Raw genomic sequence first — 16,665 nt, 5'->3', positions numbered from 1 at the left:
AATAAACGCATGTTTAAGAAGAAGAAGAAGAAGACGGGAGGAGGAGGAGGACAGGAGGAGGAGGACTGGCCTCTGCTCTCCTCTCTGCCCAGGGTCCTGCTACAGTATCTATCTGCTGAATATTCCTGTACAGGGTCCTCCAGCAGCCCAGAGCTCCTATCTGACTTTCATTCTCCTGCACTGGAGTTTACTCAGCCTGTCCCACAGAGAGAGCTTGGGCTCAGTCCTGTTTGACAACAGGACAAGTACTTGACTCCACATCCCAGAGTGTACAACAGTACAGTAGTAGTTTCAGTGTAGCAAAGCCACTGATATGGGCATGGATGTCATTAGCATAAGATACAGGCCATTGCCGAGTGATGGAAGAAAGTTCTAAGCAGTATTTTTGCCCATATTACTATAATATATATGAGTCTGTGTAGATACTGCATGTCTGTATCTATGTGTGTGTATATACAGTATTTGTGTGTACAGTATATGTGTGTGCGTGTGTGTGTGAATGTACTGTACGTGTGTGTGAATGTACTGTACATGTGTGTGTGTGCGTGAGTGCGCATCTGTCTCTGTTCCTTACATGTTTATCGCTGCTCTCCTGCTCTTGCTCCTTCAGGGCAGCCAGTATGAAGGCCAGGTACTGCTGGTGTCTGGGTAGGGGCCGGTTGTAGAAGCCGTTGTACCTCTTCTCATCTCCTAGGGTGAATGTGGCAGGCAGCAAGTCCAGCTTGGCAGCGATGTACGGCCGGGTTGGCTCAACCTGGCGCCGCTGCCGAAGGACAGGACGCTCGCCTGAATCCAACAGCTGAGGGTTAGGGAAGAGAGGATAAAGATCAGGGGTTAGAGGTCAGGGAGTTATTAGGAGTGGTGTAGTGAGATGTCCCTAATCACTGACACAGGGTCAGGTATTTTCATGGAGTTCTCTACAGGGTTACACTCTGATGGAAATCTTGACGGAATCCTTATTAATTTTGATGGGAATCTGTATTTCTTTGTTAATTGGTGTGCAATTCAGTCCATGACTGTGAGCTACCAATAAATGTTCCTGCTGTTACGACTCACCTCATCTAGGTCCATCTCGTCAGGGTTCTCCCATCCCCATGACGATGACTGAGATACTGGCACCACCACAATGTAGTACCACCTAGAAACCAAACATTGTGTAAATTCAAACAGAAATCCGGAAAAAAAAACACAATAAACAGCTTTTTGGTTTTGGGCATATCGGTTTGGTTCCCATTGGCAAGCACAGATCCACCCATGGGGTAAAATTGCATTCTCTGCCCTGCTACCAGAGCAGACGTTTTATATTTACCTTTATTTAATCAGGGAGTCATCATTGAGACCAGTGATGGGAGCCCTGCATATACGATTTCATAAAACATCTAATACAATATAACACAAATAAAATACAGCACAACATACAGTACCAGTCAAAAGTGTGGACACACCCAATCATTCAATGGTGTTTCTTTATTTTGGCACTGGTTGGCTGCTTTTCCTTCACTCTGCCGACTCATCCCAAACAATCTCAATTGGGTTGAGGTCGGGGCATTGTGGAGGCCAGCTCATCTAATGCAGCACTCCATCACTCTCCTTCTTGGTAAAATAGCCCTTACAGAGCCTGGAGGTGTGTTGGGTCATTGTCCTGTTGAAAAACAAATGATAGTCCCACTAAGCCCAAACCAGATGGGATGGCGTATCGCTGCAGAAGTGATAAGTGTGCCTTGAATTCTAAATAAATCACAGACAGTGTCACCAGCAAAGCAACACCACACCATAACACCTCCTCCTCCATGCTTTACGGTGGGAACTACACATGCAGAGATCATCCGTTCACAAAGACAAAGCGGTTGGAACCAAAAATCTCCAATTTGGACTCCAGACCAAAGGGCAGATTTCCACCGGTCTAATGTCCATTGCTCGTGTTTCTTGGCCCAAGCAGGTCTCTTCTTCTTATTGGGGTCCTTTAGTAGTGATTTCTTTGGAGCAATTTGACCAAGAAGGCCTGATTCACACAGTCCCCTCTGAACAGTTGATGTTGAGATGTGTCTGTGACTTGAACTCTGTAAAGCATTTATTTGATTGGAATGGTAACTTCCATTCCTGTGGCGGTCCTCATGAGAGCCAGTTTCATCATAGCGCTTGTTTTTGCGACTGCACTTGAAGAAACTTTCAAAGTTCTTGAATTGTTCCGTATTGACTGACCTTCATGTCTTAAAGTAATGATGGACTGTCGTTTCTCTTTGCTTATTTGAGCTGTTCTTGCAATAATGTGTACTTGGTCTTTTACCAAATAGGGCTAACTTCTGTATACCCCCCCTACCTTGTCACAACACAACTGATTGGCTCAAACGCATTAAGAAGGAAATAAATTACACAAATTAACTTTTAAGAAGGCACACCTGTCAATTGAAATGCATTCCAGGTGACTACCTCAAGAAGCTGGTTGAGAGAATGCCAAGAGCGTGCAAAGCTGTCATCAAGGAAAAGGGTGGGTATTTGAAGAATCTCAAATATAAAATATATTTATATTTGTTTAACACTTTTTTGGTTACTGCATGATTCCATATGTGTTCTTTCATAGTTTTGAAGTATTCACTATTATTCTACAATGTAAAACATTTAAAAAATAAAGAAAAACCCTTGAATGAGTAGGTGAGTCCAAACTTTTGACTGGTATGTTTCTTTGCTTCCTCTCCCTTTCTCCACCTATCTGTTTCTCTCTCTCTCCATCTACTAGTTTTGCAAACTTCAGCCACTTTAACAATCAGCCCTCAGACAGAGACAGCCTGCTCATCTCTCCTCTATCTTCCTTCTGTTTCTGCTCCAGCTGTGTGATCCGTCTTTCTGCTTGTTTCAGAGTGGTAGAAGACATGTCTAATAAGATCTCTACTCTCCGATGTGTGTGTGTCTGTGTGTTTGTGTGTGTGTGTGAGTGAGTGAGTCTTCGCCCTGCGCTGCATCACAGTAATATTTTCACCAATCAAAGCGCTGCTCTCAGCCCTAACCTCTGCTGCCCTGGCAACTGGTGGAACAGAGTGAGGGGAAGGTTCCAACCATTCTAACCAACCACTCCTGGAATGCACCCAGATGGCAACCTATTCCCTATATGGTGCACTATGCACTATGGGCCCTGATCAAAAGTTGTGCACTTTAGTAGTGAATAGGGTGCCATTTGGGACATAGACCTGACATTCTGAGAGTAGTCTTTAGATTGGGGCAGTTTGGGGAAATTTAAGGCTTTGCAATTTGACCAAATTGCAACAGCAGGAATCCAATTGCAACACAGGAATAAAAAGTATTGACAATGTGCTAGTGCTGGGATTAAGGTAACCACAGGCTGGACTGAAGCCAGTGCAACAATAAAGGAATGGACTTCGCAGATGGTACAAGGATAATTTGCTTTTTCAGTTTGCTGTTTAGACAGGGTTTGTGCTACTTTGTTAGTCAGTTTTGTTAGAAAGGCCTTTACCCTAAATATTCCCTCCCAGACAACTGTTCAGACGAGTGAGAACTACCAACAGTTTTTATATGGTCCTTTGAGCACAATATTGTACTAACCGGACTTGTGCAGTAGTCTGTACCTTGATACTTACCTTCCTAATCAGGTTTACACTATTGGTTAGTTAGTTTGTTGGATAGTTAACTAGTTCTTTGGTACTAACCTGACTTGAGCGGTGGTCTAAACTATAGGTGGTTCTACTGTGAGTTTACTAACCTGACTTGAGCAGTAGTCTGTACTTTGGGTAGGTCTATAGTGAGCTTCCCTCCCTGGTTCTGCTGGGTAGAGTAGAGGAGGGGTTTGTTTCTGAGTAGGTCTGGGGCGGTCCTGATGGAGACCTGCTGCTGTAGACCCCCAGCACTGTTCCCTCTAGACATCAACACAAAGCTGTAGTCTGTATCTGGCTGGAGACGAGTTATCAGCTTCCTCTTCAGGTTCCCCTGCACCTCCACACTCTGCTGGTTATACAGGATCTAGATAGAGACAACACACACACATAGGGTTACACAAGCACATGCACACACACAGACACTCACACACACACACACACACACACACACACACACACACACACACACACACACACACACACACACACACACAGACAGACTTTGTGGGGACCAAACAATTGATTCCCATTTAAAATCCTATTTTCCGTAACCTCTAACCCTGAACCTAACCCTTAACCTAACCCTAACCTTAACCCCAAACACTAACCCTATACCTAACTGTAATTCTAACTCTAACCCTAAACCTAACCCCTAAGCCTAAAATAGCTTTTTTACAAATGTTACTTGTATTACTATCCTTGTGAGGACTTCAGGTCCCCACAAGGATAGTCAAACCAAAAACACACACCACAACGAACGTGAAGTACATGGTGGACTCCATCCATGCTTACCTTGAAAGGCACTTGGGACTTGTAGTTTTCTGGCACTTCCCACGTGAGAAGGACTGAGGTCTTCATGACGGCTTTGACACCGAAGCTTGTGGCGAACGCTGAGGGGGTAAAATAGGGTTTAGATTATTACTATCTCGACCTCAGTCATGGAAACAGATAACTTTAAAAAAGCTTAAAACCCTAAAGCATGTTCCTTTTTTACATAATTTTATCTCAAATATTCAACAGCCCTCTCCACTCTACACGTTATGTGCATGTCAGTGTGATTATGTGGTGTTTATGAGTATCTGTAAGCATGTGGATTACATGTGTGTGTGTGTGTGTGTGTGTGTGTGTGTGTCTCACCAGGTGATGTGGACATGGTCCTGCTCTGTATACTAGGGCTGATGGGTCCCCCTCCTTTACTGGTGAAGGCCTGGACTCTGATGTCATAGGTAGTGTCAGGTTTTAGCCCCTGGATGGTCATACTTGTGTCCGATGTCCTGTTGAGATAAAATACACATTTTATAGTCTGTTTTCAAACAAATTTGCTTAGGGTCATGTTTTGAACTCCTTACAGATTGTCATAAGGGGCCAGTTTCCCAGACACAGACTAAGCCTACTCCTGGACTAAAAAGCTACTTCATTGGATAATCTCTTTTGAGAATGCCAGTTAGTCCTGGACCAGGCTTAATCTGTGTCTGGGAAACCAGCCCATGGAGGGCAGGGAACTGTACAGGATACTACACAAGTAACATTATTTTAATGGGTAGGGAGTAATACCGGTTGGTGCTGTTGGTCTGGCTGTTGATGTCTCTGTACACCACAATGTACTGCAGTATCTTCCCGTTCCTCTCAGACAGTGCCGGGGGCTCCCACGCCAGCTGGGTGGTCGACGTGGTCAACCTAAGTGTAAAGTGTAAAGTGTAAACCTAAGTGTAAAGTAATCTATTCATAAGGTGGGAAGTAAAGTGATATCATTTAGACCACAGCCTCAGAAATTAATATAAAGTACATGGAGGATTCCCTCTAATAGACATTGGCATCTCGCACACACACACACGCAAAAAGCATGCACGCAGGTACACACACACACACGCATGTAAGCATGCACGCAGGTACACACACGCGCGCTCGCGGACGTACTTACCCCGTCACACGGAGGTTCAAGGGGAACCCGCTGGGTGAGTCTTCCTGCGTGCTGATCTCCTTGACGTAGGCCACTCCGGTGCCGGCCCGATTGTGGGCGCTCAGACGGAACACGTAGGTGGCGCCCTTGTACAGCCCGGTGACGGTGTGGTGGTCGTCCGTACGTTTGAACTCCCGAGAGGTGAATGCCTGAATTAAAAAATACATACATTCTGATAGCATTAATTAAAGGGGAAGTTCAAAACGAACCATGAATTACAGTTGCTGCTGGTCCATAGGCTACTTTCAGGGTGAGGAACTATATGACAGTGAGTTGTAAAAGCCCTCTATAAAACACTTATTTCCAAAGTGGTCCTGGATGTTTAACAAGTACCTTGTTGTGGCCTGGGGTGGTCTAGCGGTCTAAGCTGCTGCCTCTGGAGCACATGTACAATGCACTGCTACCAGCACGGGTTTGAATCTGAACCACTGCTCTTTCAGCATTCTTTATCCTAACTTTCAACTCTATCCTTCTCAATCCAATAACCCTACAAAAACACAAGTACCGTGTCTTCCTGACGTTTGTACTGCAGCTGGTAGCCCATCATTTCTCCCACCATGTCTTTAGGAGGCTGCCACTGGATCAGGGCAGTGTTACCAATAGTGGTGCTGATCATCATGGTGGGGTGGCCCGGGACTGTGTGGGGGGGAGAGAGGAGGGCAGGGGGGAGTGGAGGGAGAGAGAGAGAGCATCTCACAAAGGCTGAAACATCAGCCATACATCCGCCACATTTCATGCATGAACATAAGTCTTCCTGAAATAAACTCAGTACATACACTGAGTATACAAAACATTAAGAACACCTGCTCTTTCCATGATGATGTCACTTGTTAAATCCACTTCAATCAGTGTAGATGAAGGGGAAGAGACAGGTGTTCCCCTTCAAGGATTGTTAAGCCTAGAGACAATTGAGACATAGATTGTGTATATGTGCCATTCAGAGGGTGAATGGGCAAGACAAAATATTTAAGTGCTTTGAACAGGGTATGGTAGTAGGTGCCAGGCGCACCGGTTTGTGTCAAGAACTGCAGCGCTGCTGGGTTTTTCATGCTCAACAGTTTCCCTTGTGTATCAGTTATAGTCCACCACCAAAAGGACATCCAGCCAACTTGACACAACTGTGGGAAGCATTTGAGTCAACAAGGCCAGCATCCCTCTGGAACACTTTCAACACCTTGTAGAGTCCATGCCTCGATAAAATGAGGCTGTTCTGAGGGCAAAACTGGGGGTGCAACTCAATATTAGGAAGGTGCTCCTAGGCCTGTGGAGGTCATGGAATTTCGTCAGCCGGTAATTGTCAAGCAAATAACTGTCAGTCTCACGGTAATTGACCATTAATTAACATAAACACATTTAGCATCTCCTGGCTTTCACACATAGCCTACAAGCCACTGATGCAGACCTTTGGAACATCTACATTTAAAAAAGTCTAATAAATCCATGTAATATAGCCTACACCTTTACAATAAATCCATTATTTATTTTAGACAGGTCTAAACAAACATGATAAGAAGAAAATGTAGTCTATTTCAGAAGAACAGAATAGCATACTCTGATTTGCCCTTATGTTAGGTCCTGATCTAGCTATGCCATATGGCTGATGGCTACACTAGTTCATTTAGCAGACAAGATTTGGTTAGAATTCCGTGGCATTATTTTATATTATTTTATAGTATGAAGAATAAAATAGGAAGGATATTTTCTCCAAACGATTTGACAAGCACTTGATAATGCCTCGAATTTCCCAGCGGCATCCCCTTTGTGTGGCCGTAATGCACCCTAATAAAATCCATGCCTTTTGTGGCCAGTGGCCGTTGTTCCCTTCTCCCTGAGTGCTGCGTGCTCTGAAGCACCTCTCACTCACATGGCTCTCCATCACGTGATCCGGTCTTTCTCACAGGCTACAAGTGAAGACAGACACTTCGGGGACACAACTGCGCGCGTCCTTATCCAATTCCGAAGTGCATATTGAAGATATTGGAAGAACTGTCCACATTTACTTTTCGTCAGCCAACAGGATGAGTAGGCTATTAGCACGAATGTTCCATTAGCGGGAAATCACCATTATCAAAAGTGACCGCAAATGCGATTGTGCATGTAATGCTTTTATTATAAAGGTGCATTTTTATGGTGAAAATTATCTTCCCCAAACTTGAAACTCATGTGCTGCTTATGTATGCCAGTTTGGCTCTACACCCCTTGTAAAGCGGAATAATGTGCTTAATTTTAAGAAGCTATTTGGCCACTTTAGTTGTGATACAAACCATCTCAACACACATAGGCCTATGGGCTAGGCTACATGAGCTGTGCAACTATGATTAGAAAAAGTAGCAAAAAAAAGGCATTGTTTCTTGCATTACGCTGGACATCATTCACAAGTGATAATATATAATTCACAAGTGATAGGCTAATAATGTCACCCATCAGACTATTCTTGATTTAATCTTGTCTTTACATATACTAAATAATAAATCTGTCTCAAAACAGGAGCAGGTGAAAAAATAGATGTCATCTATGCACTTAAATAGCGAATGGAGGAAGCTTTTTCCGTGGTTCATTTTCATGCCAGCCAGGTAGGCTATACTCCTGTTGTAAAGATAAGCAATGTACTTAATATTTGGAAAGTTGAGAAATAAATATAGTAGGCCTAGCCTATAGAAAGCTGATGGGATCCTCCTATTTTAATAGAGGCCATCACTCTGTTTTCTCGCGCAATTGCATAGCCTATAGAAATGTTGCGCAACATGAGCTCATGGGCTCTCATTAAGTGTTTGATTAGATTTCCGAATACATTTGCATTGATGTCAGAGTGATTAGAGGGACAATAGAGTGCTGAGTACCAGGTAGTTAGCAAGGTTGGTAGGCTACTAATGACCATCAGCAGCATCAGAGCTTGGAGAAGACTACTTACCGTGACTAAACGGTCATGTGGAATTTGACTGCCTTCATGACTCGTGATCGCCGGTGTGGTGGTAATACGGTCACCGCAACAGCCCTAGGTGTTCCTAATGTTTGATATACTCAGTGTAAAATATGCAGAGTGCTATGCTTCTCTGTTATGGGATAATTACACTGTGAAGTGTCCTGAGGTAAGAAGGTTTTTAGATTTACAGTGGGGGAAAAAAGTATTTAGTCAGCCACCAATTGTGCAAGTTCTCCCACTTCAAAAGATGAGAGAGGCCTGTAATTTTCATCATAGGTACACGTCAACTATGACAGACAAATTGAGGGAAAAAAATCCAGAAAATAACATTGTAGGATTTTTAATGAATTTATTTGCAAATTATGGTGGAAAATAAGTATTTGGTGACCTACAAACAAGCAAGATTTCTGGCTCTCACAGACCTGTAACTTCCTCTTTAAGAGGCTCCTCTGTCCTCCACTCGTTACCTGTATTAATGGCACCTGTTTGAACTTGTTATCAGTATAAAAGACACCTGTCCACAACCTCAAACAGTCACACTCCAAACGCCACTATGGCCAAGACCAAAGAGCTGTCAAAGGACACCAGAAACAAAATTGTAGACCTGCACCAGGCTGGGAAGACTGAATCTGCAATAGGTAAGCAGCTTGGTTTGAATAAATCAACTGTGGGAGCAATTATTAGGAAATGGAAGACATACAAGACCACTGATAATCTCCCTCGATCTGGGGCTCCACGCAAGATCTCACCCCGTGGGGTCAAAATGATCACAAGAACGGTGAGCAAAAATCCCAGAACCACACGGGGGGACCTAGTGAATGACCTGCAGAGAGCTGGGACCAAAGTAACAAAGCCTACCATCAGTAACACACTACGCTCAAATCCTGCAGTGCCAGACGTGTCCCCCTGCTTAAGCCAGTACATGTCCAGGCCCGTCTGAAGCTTGCTAGAGTGCATTTGGATGATCCAGAAGAGGATTGGGAAAATGTCATATGGTCAGATGAAACCAAAATATAACTTTTTGGTAAAAACTCAACTCGTCGTGTTTGGAGGACAAAGAATGCTGAGTTGCATCCAAAGAACACCATACCTACTGTGAAGCATGGGGGTGGAAACATCATGCTTTGGGGCTGTTTTTCTGCAAAGGGACCAGGACGACTGATCCGTGTAAAGGAAAGAATGAATGGGGCCATGTATCGTGAGATTTTGAGTGAAAACCTCCTTCCATCAGCAAGGGCATTGAAGATGAAACGTGGCTGGGTCTTTCAGCATGACAATGATCCCAAACACACCGCCCGGGCAACGAAGGAGTGGCTTCGTAAGAAGCATTTCAAGGTCCTGGAGTGGCCTAGCCAGTCTCCAGATCTCAACCCCATATAAAATCTTTGGAGGGAGTTGAAAGTCCGTGTTGCCCAGCGACAGCCCCAAAACATCACTGCTCTAGAGGAGATCTGCATGGAGGAATGGGCCAAAATACCAGCAACAGTGTGTGAAAACCTTGTGAAGACTTACAGAAAACGTTTGACCTGTGTCATTGCCAACAAAGGGTATATAACAAAGTATTGAGAAACTTTTGTTATTGACCAAATACTTATTTTCCACCATAATTTGAAAATAATTTCATAAAAAATCCTACAATGTGATTTTCTGGATTTTCTTTTCTCATTTTGTCTGTCATAGTTGACGTGTACCTATGATGAAAATTACAGGCCTCTCTCATCTTTTTAAGTGGAAGAACTTGCACAATTGGTGGCTGACTAAATACTTTTTTCCCCCACTGTATTATAGATTTTAGATTTCACTGTCCATTATAGTTGAGCCCCTTTGAGCAGCGCTATTGCTTTTCTGTTGCTATATAGTAAATATATGTAATATATTTACATATATGTAAATCTTACCTGCTCCCGTGGTGGTGATGACTTTAGCTTTGCTGCGCGCCCCGTCTCCCTTGGTGGTGTAGGCTGCCACGGTAACAGAGTAGGTGGTCTCAGAATGTAGACCAGCGATGATGGCCTCCTGAGAGACAGAACACAGGGTCAGAGGATCAACCACTGGGCTGTGTGTGAGCGACACCATCTTATCTAAAAAACGCCACCGCCTCACACAAGAACACACTGACACACACCACACACTTATTTCCTTAGGATTTGCACACACACGTACACACACAGAGAAACGTATTTGCTTATGCTTTATACACACACACACACACACACACACACACACACACACCCTTCTCTATCCACCTACAGTGTCAAGTTTAGTGCCAATTCTGGATTGTTGTAAAAGGCAACTTTAACACTGATGGCTATATGGCACTTACTTAACCCTTCAACCAACCAAACAAACACACACATAAACAAACAGAGGAACCTGAACAGAACAGCACCCGTGTGTCAGTGTTCATGCCTGCTGCCTTGGGTTTAACCTGGGTCATGTCCAATAGGCCACACCATAACAAAACTTTTTACAATGAAAAAAATGAAAATGATCTGAAATCACCTGATAAATACACTACCGAACAAAAGTTTTAGAACACCTAGTCATTCAAGGGTTTTTCTTTATTTTTGCAATTTTCTACATTGTAGAATAATAGCGAAGACATCAAAACTATGAAATAACACATACGGAATCATGTAGCAACCAAAAAAGTGTTAAACGAATCAAAATATATTTTATATTTGAGATTCTTCAAATAGCCTTGATGACAGCTTTGCACACTCTTGGCATTCTCTCAACCAGCTTAAACTGGAATGCTTTTCCAACAGTATTGAAGGAGTTCCCACATATGCTGAGCACTTGTTGGCTGCTTTTCCTTCACTCTGCGGTCCAACTCATCCCAAACCATCTAAATTGGGTTGAGGTCGGGGGATTGTTGTGGCCAGGTCATCTGATGCAGCACTCCATCACTCACCTTCTTGGTAAAATAGCCATTAGACAGCCTGGAGGTGTGTTGGGTCATTGTCCTGTTGAACAACAAATTATAGTCCCACTAAGCCCAAACCAGATGGGATGGCGTATCACTGCAGAATGCTGTGGTAGCCATGCTGGTTAAGTGTGCCTTGAATTCTAAATAAATCACAGACAGTGTCACCAACAAAGCACCCCCATACCATAACACCTCCTCTTCCATGCTTCACGGTGGGAAATACACATGCGGAGATCATCCGTTCACCCACACCACGTCTCACAAAGACACGGTGGTTGGAACCAAAAATCTCAAATTTGGACTCCAGACCAAAGGACAAATTTCCACCGGTCTTATGTCCATTGCTCGTGTTTCTTGGCCCAAGCAAGTCTCTTCTTATTATTGGTGTACTTTAGTAGTGGTTTCTGTAAAGCAATTCGACCATGTGTGTGTGTGTCTGAGTTTGTGCATGCATCTGTGTGTGTGTCTATCTGTCTGTCTATGTGAGTGCAATATAAGGTCTAGAGAAGTAACCTCTACCAAACGCTCCTGTGACAGTCAGCTGTGAGGACAATGTACAGAAGATTAAAGGAGAGTGACAATAGATAATAAAGGGATGATGATAAAGGAGTGTGGCAGTATTCTTATCTAATGGGATCTCTTCCGTTTCCTTTTATCATGGCAGCATCTAAGATCTCTGTCGATAAGAGTATCATCTCTCACAGTAGGGAGTCTACAGGGAGGGGTTTGTGGTTATTACTGTCATGATGTCATCTAACTGACACCTCATACTGTACTGGATGACACTTGCCCTCTACAAAGTATACTGGATGTCATCATACTAGTACTGTAGGTGACAATGTGGTACATGATTGATGAGAATTCTGTGAAACATGAATCTCTCTGTGTGTATGTGTTTTTCTAGGTGTTATTGTTTTTACATATCACATAGATGTCAAAAACCACACACTGAGCAAATCATACAGTTAGTCATCACCGTCCTTGTCTTTCATTGGGTTATGATGGGGTTAAAGTATTGAGTGGTTATCAGCAAGCCCAAAAGAGAGAGGAACACACACACACACACACACACACACACAGAAACACACACTTAAACACACACTCAGCATTCCCGACTGTCCCAACGCGGCTGATGGGGAGAGGAAGAACCTTCCCGGCACAAACCAAACCAACCAGCACACTGTACACACAAACGTTACTCACATACTCTGTGGACTCCTCAATATTCCACTGATGGGAGAGAGAGAGAGAGACAGACGGTAGAAAGAGGGGGATGGAGACATGAGTAAGAGACAACACATCAGGAAAAAAAGATGTCTGCCTTTTTCTCCTCTACAGACAGACAGACAGACAAATGTGGGTGTCAACAGTGTTGTCATGCATTAGAAAAAGGGAGAGAGAAGGACAGAGAGAGTAATGGAGGTGAGAGAGGAAGAAAGAAAGAGAGAGTGGAAAGAGATTAAGAGAGAATGTTGAATGAAAGAGGGGAAAGGCCTCTGTTTGAAGTGGTAACAATGACTGACAATAGTCAGGGACTTCTTTATATGTGGTGAAGTACATTGGGGCGGTTTAGTAGTGGATGCACTGCCTTGTTACAGCTCTGCTATAGCTGCTCACGAAGGATGAAGACATTCAGAGAACAACGCTGAGCCACACAGACCCTGGGCTGAAATGTATCCTCAAGAGAAAGACAACTATTTTCATTATATATGAATATGTTTACTTCGCTCTCACACAGTCACACACTGTATCTGTGCATGTGCACGGGTTCGCTTCACGCTGTTGACAGCGTGGTAACCAGGGCACCAAAACAGCAGAGAAGTTGAGCCTCCACTTCAACGCTCTTAGACCCAGTATGCTCTTTACTTTCTGTATCTACGTCATATTGCTCATTCTACCTTTAATACTGTATATACTAAAGAGTATATTGGAAACTTTCTCTCCATGCTGAGGGGATCCTAGGAGAAGTGAAAGCGCTGTTTGAAGCTCCGGGGCTCAGATGGTGCCGACCATGAAATCCTCTTACCCCCTTCTACGCTGCTACACTAGCCCAGCCCTGTTGCATACACCTGCTGCTACCATGCTATGCTGCTACGTTAGCCCTGACACATCAAACCCCAAACCCAGGAGGACCTCCGCTTACGAAAACTGCTGCAACAGTTGCTACGGCTACTGCTAAAGCTCAGAAGGCAGCGCTCAGTCAAAAAAGCCTGCACACCCAGTAGATCTACTGTAAGCTACACAGTAAACAATGGTTGTATATCTACCCGGGGGTCTATATCCTAAAGCAGCGCAGCTCACAACACGTCTTCCTAACAACTGAGTCACACCCCTTAGGCATCCCAAACTGCGATAGGTAAAAGCCAAATGTCACCCTATTCCCTATATAGTGCACTAGTTTTGACCAGGGCCCATAAGGTGCCATTTGGGACATATCTGATGACAACGACAACAACGTTGAAGCTTCCCATTAAAAACAGCTGCTGCTTAACTCTCTTAGCTGAATAACAGTTGCTTGGCTTAAATGGATACTTCAGCATGTTGGCAATGTACCCCTTTCTCAACTTCCCTAGAGTCAGATTAACTCGTGGATACCATTTAAAGGAAGTTGCTAACTAGCGTTAGCACAATGACCGGAAGTCTATGGTAACTGCTAACATGCTAATAGACTTCCAGTCATTGCGCTAACGCTAGTTAGCATTGGCTCGCGAAACTACCTCTAACTTCCTTCAGACTGGATGCAGAGACATCAAATCCTGAAGTATCCCTTTAATTGCTTAATTTGTTGACTCTCGGCTCTGCGTGGTATGACAGCACTGTATAGTACTGAACACATTAAGGCTCTATCCCAAATTGCACCCTATTCCCTACATGGTGCACTACTTTTGACCAGAGCCCTATCAAAATTAGTGCACTATATAACAAATATGGTGCCATTTGGGACATGAACTAACTCTGCTGCACTAGACTGTTTATCTCATCTGAAGCTTAATCTGTTTATATTATAAATGATTATCTGAAAAAATTAAAACTCTCCCAAAATAAATAAGTATAAATTATCACCTAATTTATAGTTGAGATGACAAGACGATGCTGAAGAGACTGATACGTGTCATTACTGTCAGCCTTGTTTTGAGAGAGAGAGAGAGACAGAGAGAGAGAGAGAGAGAAGGAGAGAAAGACGAAGGCAGAGAGAGAGAAAGAGAGAGAGGACTTGTTTTGTGGAACGAAAGGAACGCAGTAATTTGCAGGAGGATGAATGCAAATGTGATGACACGGGCTGATACGTATGCCACGTGGTTCTAAAATGAAGAGAAAGAGGGAAGGATGGAAGAAGAGATGTGGAGGAGAGGATGGAAGGAGAGGTGTTGTGATTGATTGAGATAAACAGACTGAGATGATGCATCTCTTCTTTTTCTCAATTCTCTCCTTCCCTTCTTTATTCCCTTCAGTCAGCTGAGGCAGGCAAGGCCACAGAGCCACTGAAACATAGCACTGTCTATCTCTCTCTCACACACACACACACACACACACCATTAATGATACTGGTCGAAAGGGTGGATATTGGCTGGTAATGGTAATGCTACTGGGAAGGGTTACTGGGTTCTGTATGGCAGACTGGTGATGTAATGACAGTGGTGGGAGTGTGGTAGGGGGTGAATAGGTAGTGGAATGGGATGGTACTGATAAATGTATGCTAGACTGGTAATTGTAATAATAGTGCTGCTGGGTGGGTAAGCTAGACTGGTGATGATAATGATAGTGGTGGTAGAGGATAGTACTGGGAATTGGTCATGGTAATAATGACTGCCCTTGACCAGCACAAAAACATCCTGTGGCATACTGCATTAGCATCGAACAGCCCCCGCGATTTGCAACTTTTCAGGGAAGTCAGGAACCAATATACACAATCAGTTAGGAAAGCAAAGGCTAGCTTTTTCAAACAGAAATTTGCATCCTGTAGCACCCCCCCCCCCCCTCCTGTAGCACCCCCCCCCCCGCTTCTCCTTCACACAAACTCAGACAGCTGATGTTCTGAAAGAGCTGCAAAATCTGGACCCCTACAAATCATCTGGGCTAGACAATCTGGACCCTTTCTTTCTAAAATTAGCCGCCGAAATTGTCGCAACCCCTATTACTAGCCTGTTCAACCTCTCTTTCGTATCGTCTGAGATCCCCAGAGATTGGAAAGCTGCCGCGGTCATCCCCCTCTTCAAAGGGGGTGACACCCTAGATCCAAACTGTTACAGACCTATATCCATCCTGCCCTGTCTTTCGAAAGTATTTGAAAGCCAAGTTAACAAACAGATCACCGACCATTTCGAATCCCACCGTACCTTCTCCGCTATGCAATCTGGTTTCCGAGCTGGTCATGGGTGCACCTCAGCCATGCTCAAGGTCCTAAACAATATAATAACCGCGATCGATAAAAGACAGTACTGTGCAGCCGTCTTCATCGACCTGGCCAAGGATTTTGACTCTGTCAATCACCGCATTCTTATTGGCAGACTAAATAGCATGGTTTCTCAAATGACTGCCTCGCCTGGTTCACCAACTACTTCTCAGATAGAGTTCAATGTGTCAAATCAGAGGGCCTGTTGTCTGGACCTCTGGCAGTCTCTATGGGGGTGCCACAGGGTTCAATTCTTGGGCCGACTCTATTCTCTGTGTATATCAATTATGTCGCTCTTGCTGCTGGTGACTCTCAGAACCACCTCTACGCAGACGACACCATTTTGTATACATCTGGCCCTTCATTGGATACTGTGTTAACAAACCTCCAAATGAGCTTCAATGCCATACAACACTCCTTCCGTGCACTATGGCCTATTTATTGCCTTACCTCCATAACTTACTACATTTGCACACACTGTATATAGATTTTCTATTGTGTTATTGACTGTATGTTTTGTTTATTCCATATGTAACTCTGTGTTGCTGTTGTTTTTATCGCACTGCTTTGCTTTATCTTGGCCAGGTCACAGTTGTAAATGAGAACTTGTTCTCAACTGGCTTACCTGGTTAAATAAAGGTGAATAAAAAAAATAATAATAGTAGGAACTGGGTAATGTGTAGCAAACTGGTAACATTTTTACATTTACATTTTAGTCATTTAGCAGACGCTCTTATCCAGAGCGACTTACAGTTAGTGCATACATTATTCTTTTTTAAATTCTTTTTTTTCATACTGGCCCCCCGTGGGAATCGAACCCACAACCCTGGCGTTGCAAACGCCATGCTCTAC

At 43.8% G+C, this 16,665-nt stretch overlaps 1 protein-coding gene across 1 annotated transcript in view; it reads right to left on the bottom strand.

Moving 5' to 3' along the window:
- Positions 1–574: 574 nt before the first annotated feature.
- Positions 575–16,665, bottom strand: part of LOC311123324 (receptor-type tyrosine-protein phosphatase F-like) — a gene marked incomplete at both ends in the record, with an annotated part of 42,490 nt that continues 26,399 nt past the window's right edge. The window contains 10 exons of the mRNA XM_084197590.1: positions 575–799; positions 1,057–1,138; positions 3,716–3,972; positions 4,401–4,498; positions 4,746–4,882; positions 5,163–5,285; positions 5,530–5,717; positions 6,074–6,204; positions 10,390–10,507; positions 12,624–12,650. Coding sequence (XP_084053716.1) covers positions 575–799; positions 1,057–1,138; positions 3,716–3,972; positions 4,401–4,498; positions 4,746–4,882; positions 5,163–5,285; positions 5,530–5,717; positions 6,074–6,204; positions 10,390–10,507; positions 12,624–12,650 — 1,386 coding nt within the window. The remainder of the gene's footprint in view (positions 800–1,056; positions 1,139–3,715; positions 3,973–4,400; positions 4,499–4,745; positions 4,883–5,162; positions 5,286–5,529; positions 5,718–6,073; positions 6,205–10,389; positions 10,508–12,623; positions 12,651–16,665) is intronic.

Source organism: Coregonus lavaretus (genome assembly GCF_964263955.1).
Source record: "Coregonus lavaretus genome assembly, contig: HAP1_SCAFFOLD_4864, whole genome shotgun sequence".
In the NCBI taxonomy this organism is placed as follows: domain Eukaryota; kingdom Metazoa; phylum Chordata; class Actinopteri; order Salmoniformes; family Salmonidae; genus Coregonus; species Coregonus lavaretus.
The sequence above is the reverse complement of the archived record's forward strand: the minus strand, read 5'-3'. Positions and strand labels throughout refer to the sequence as shown.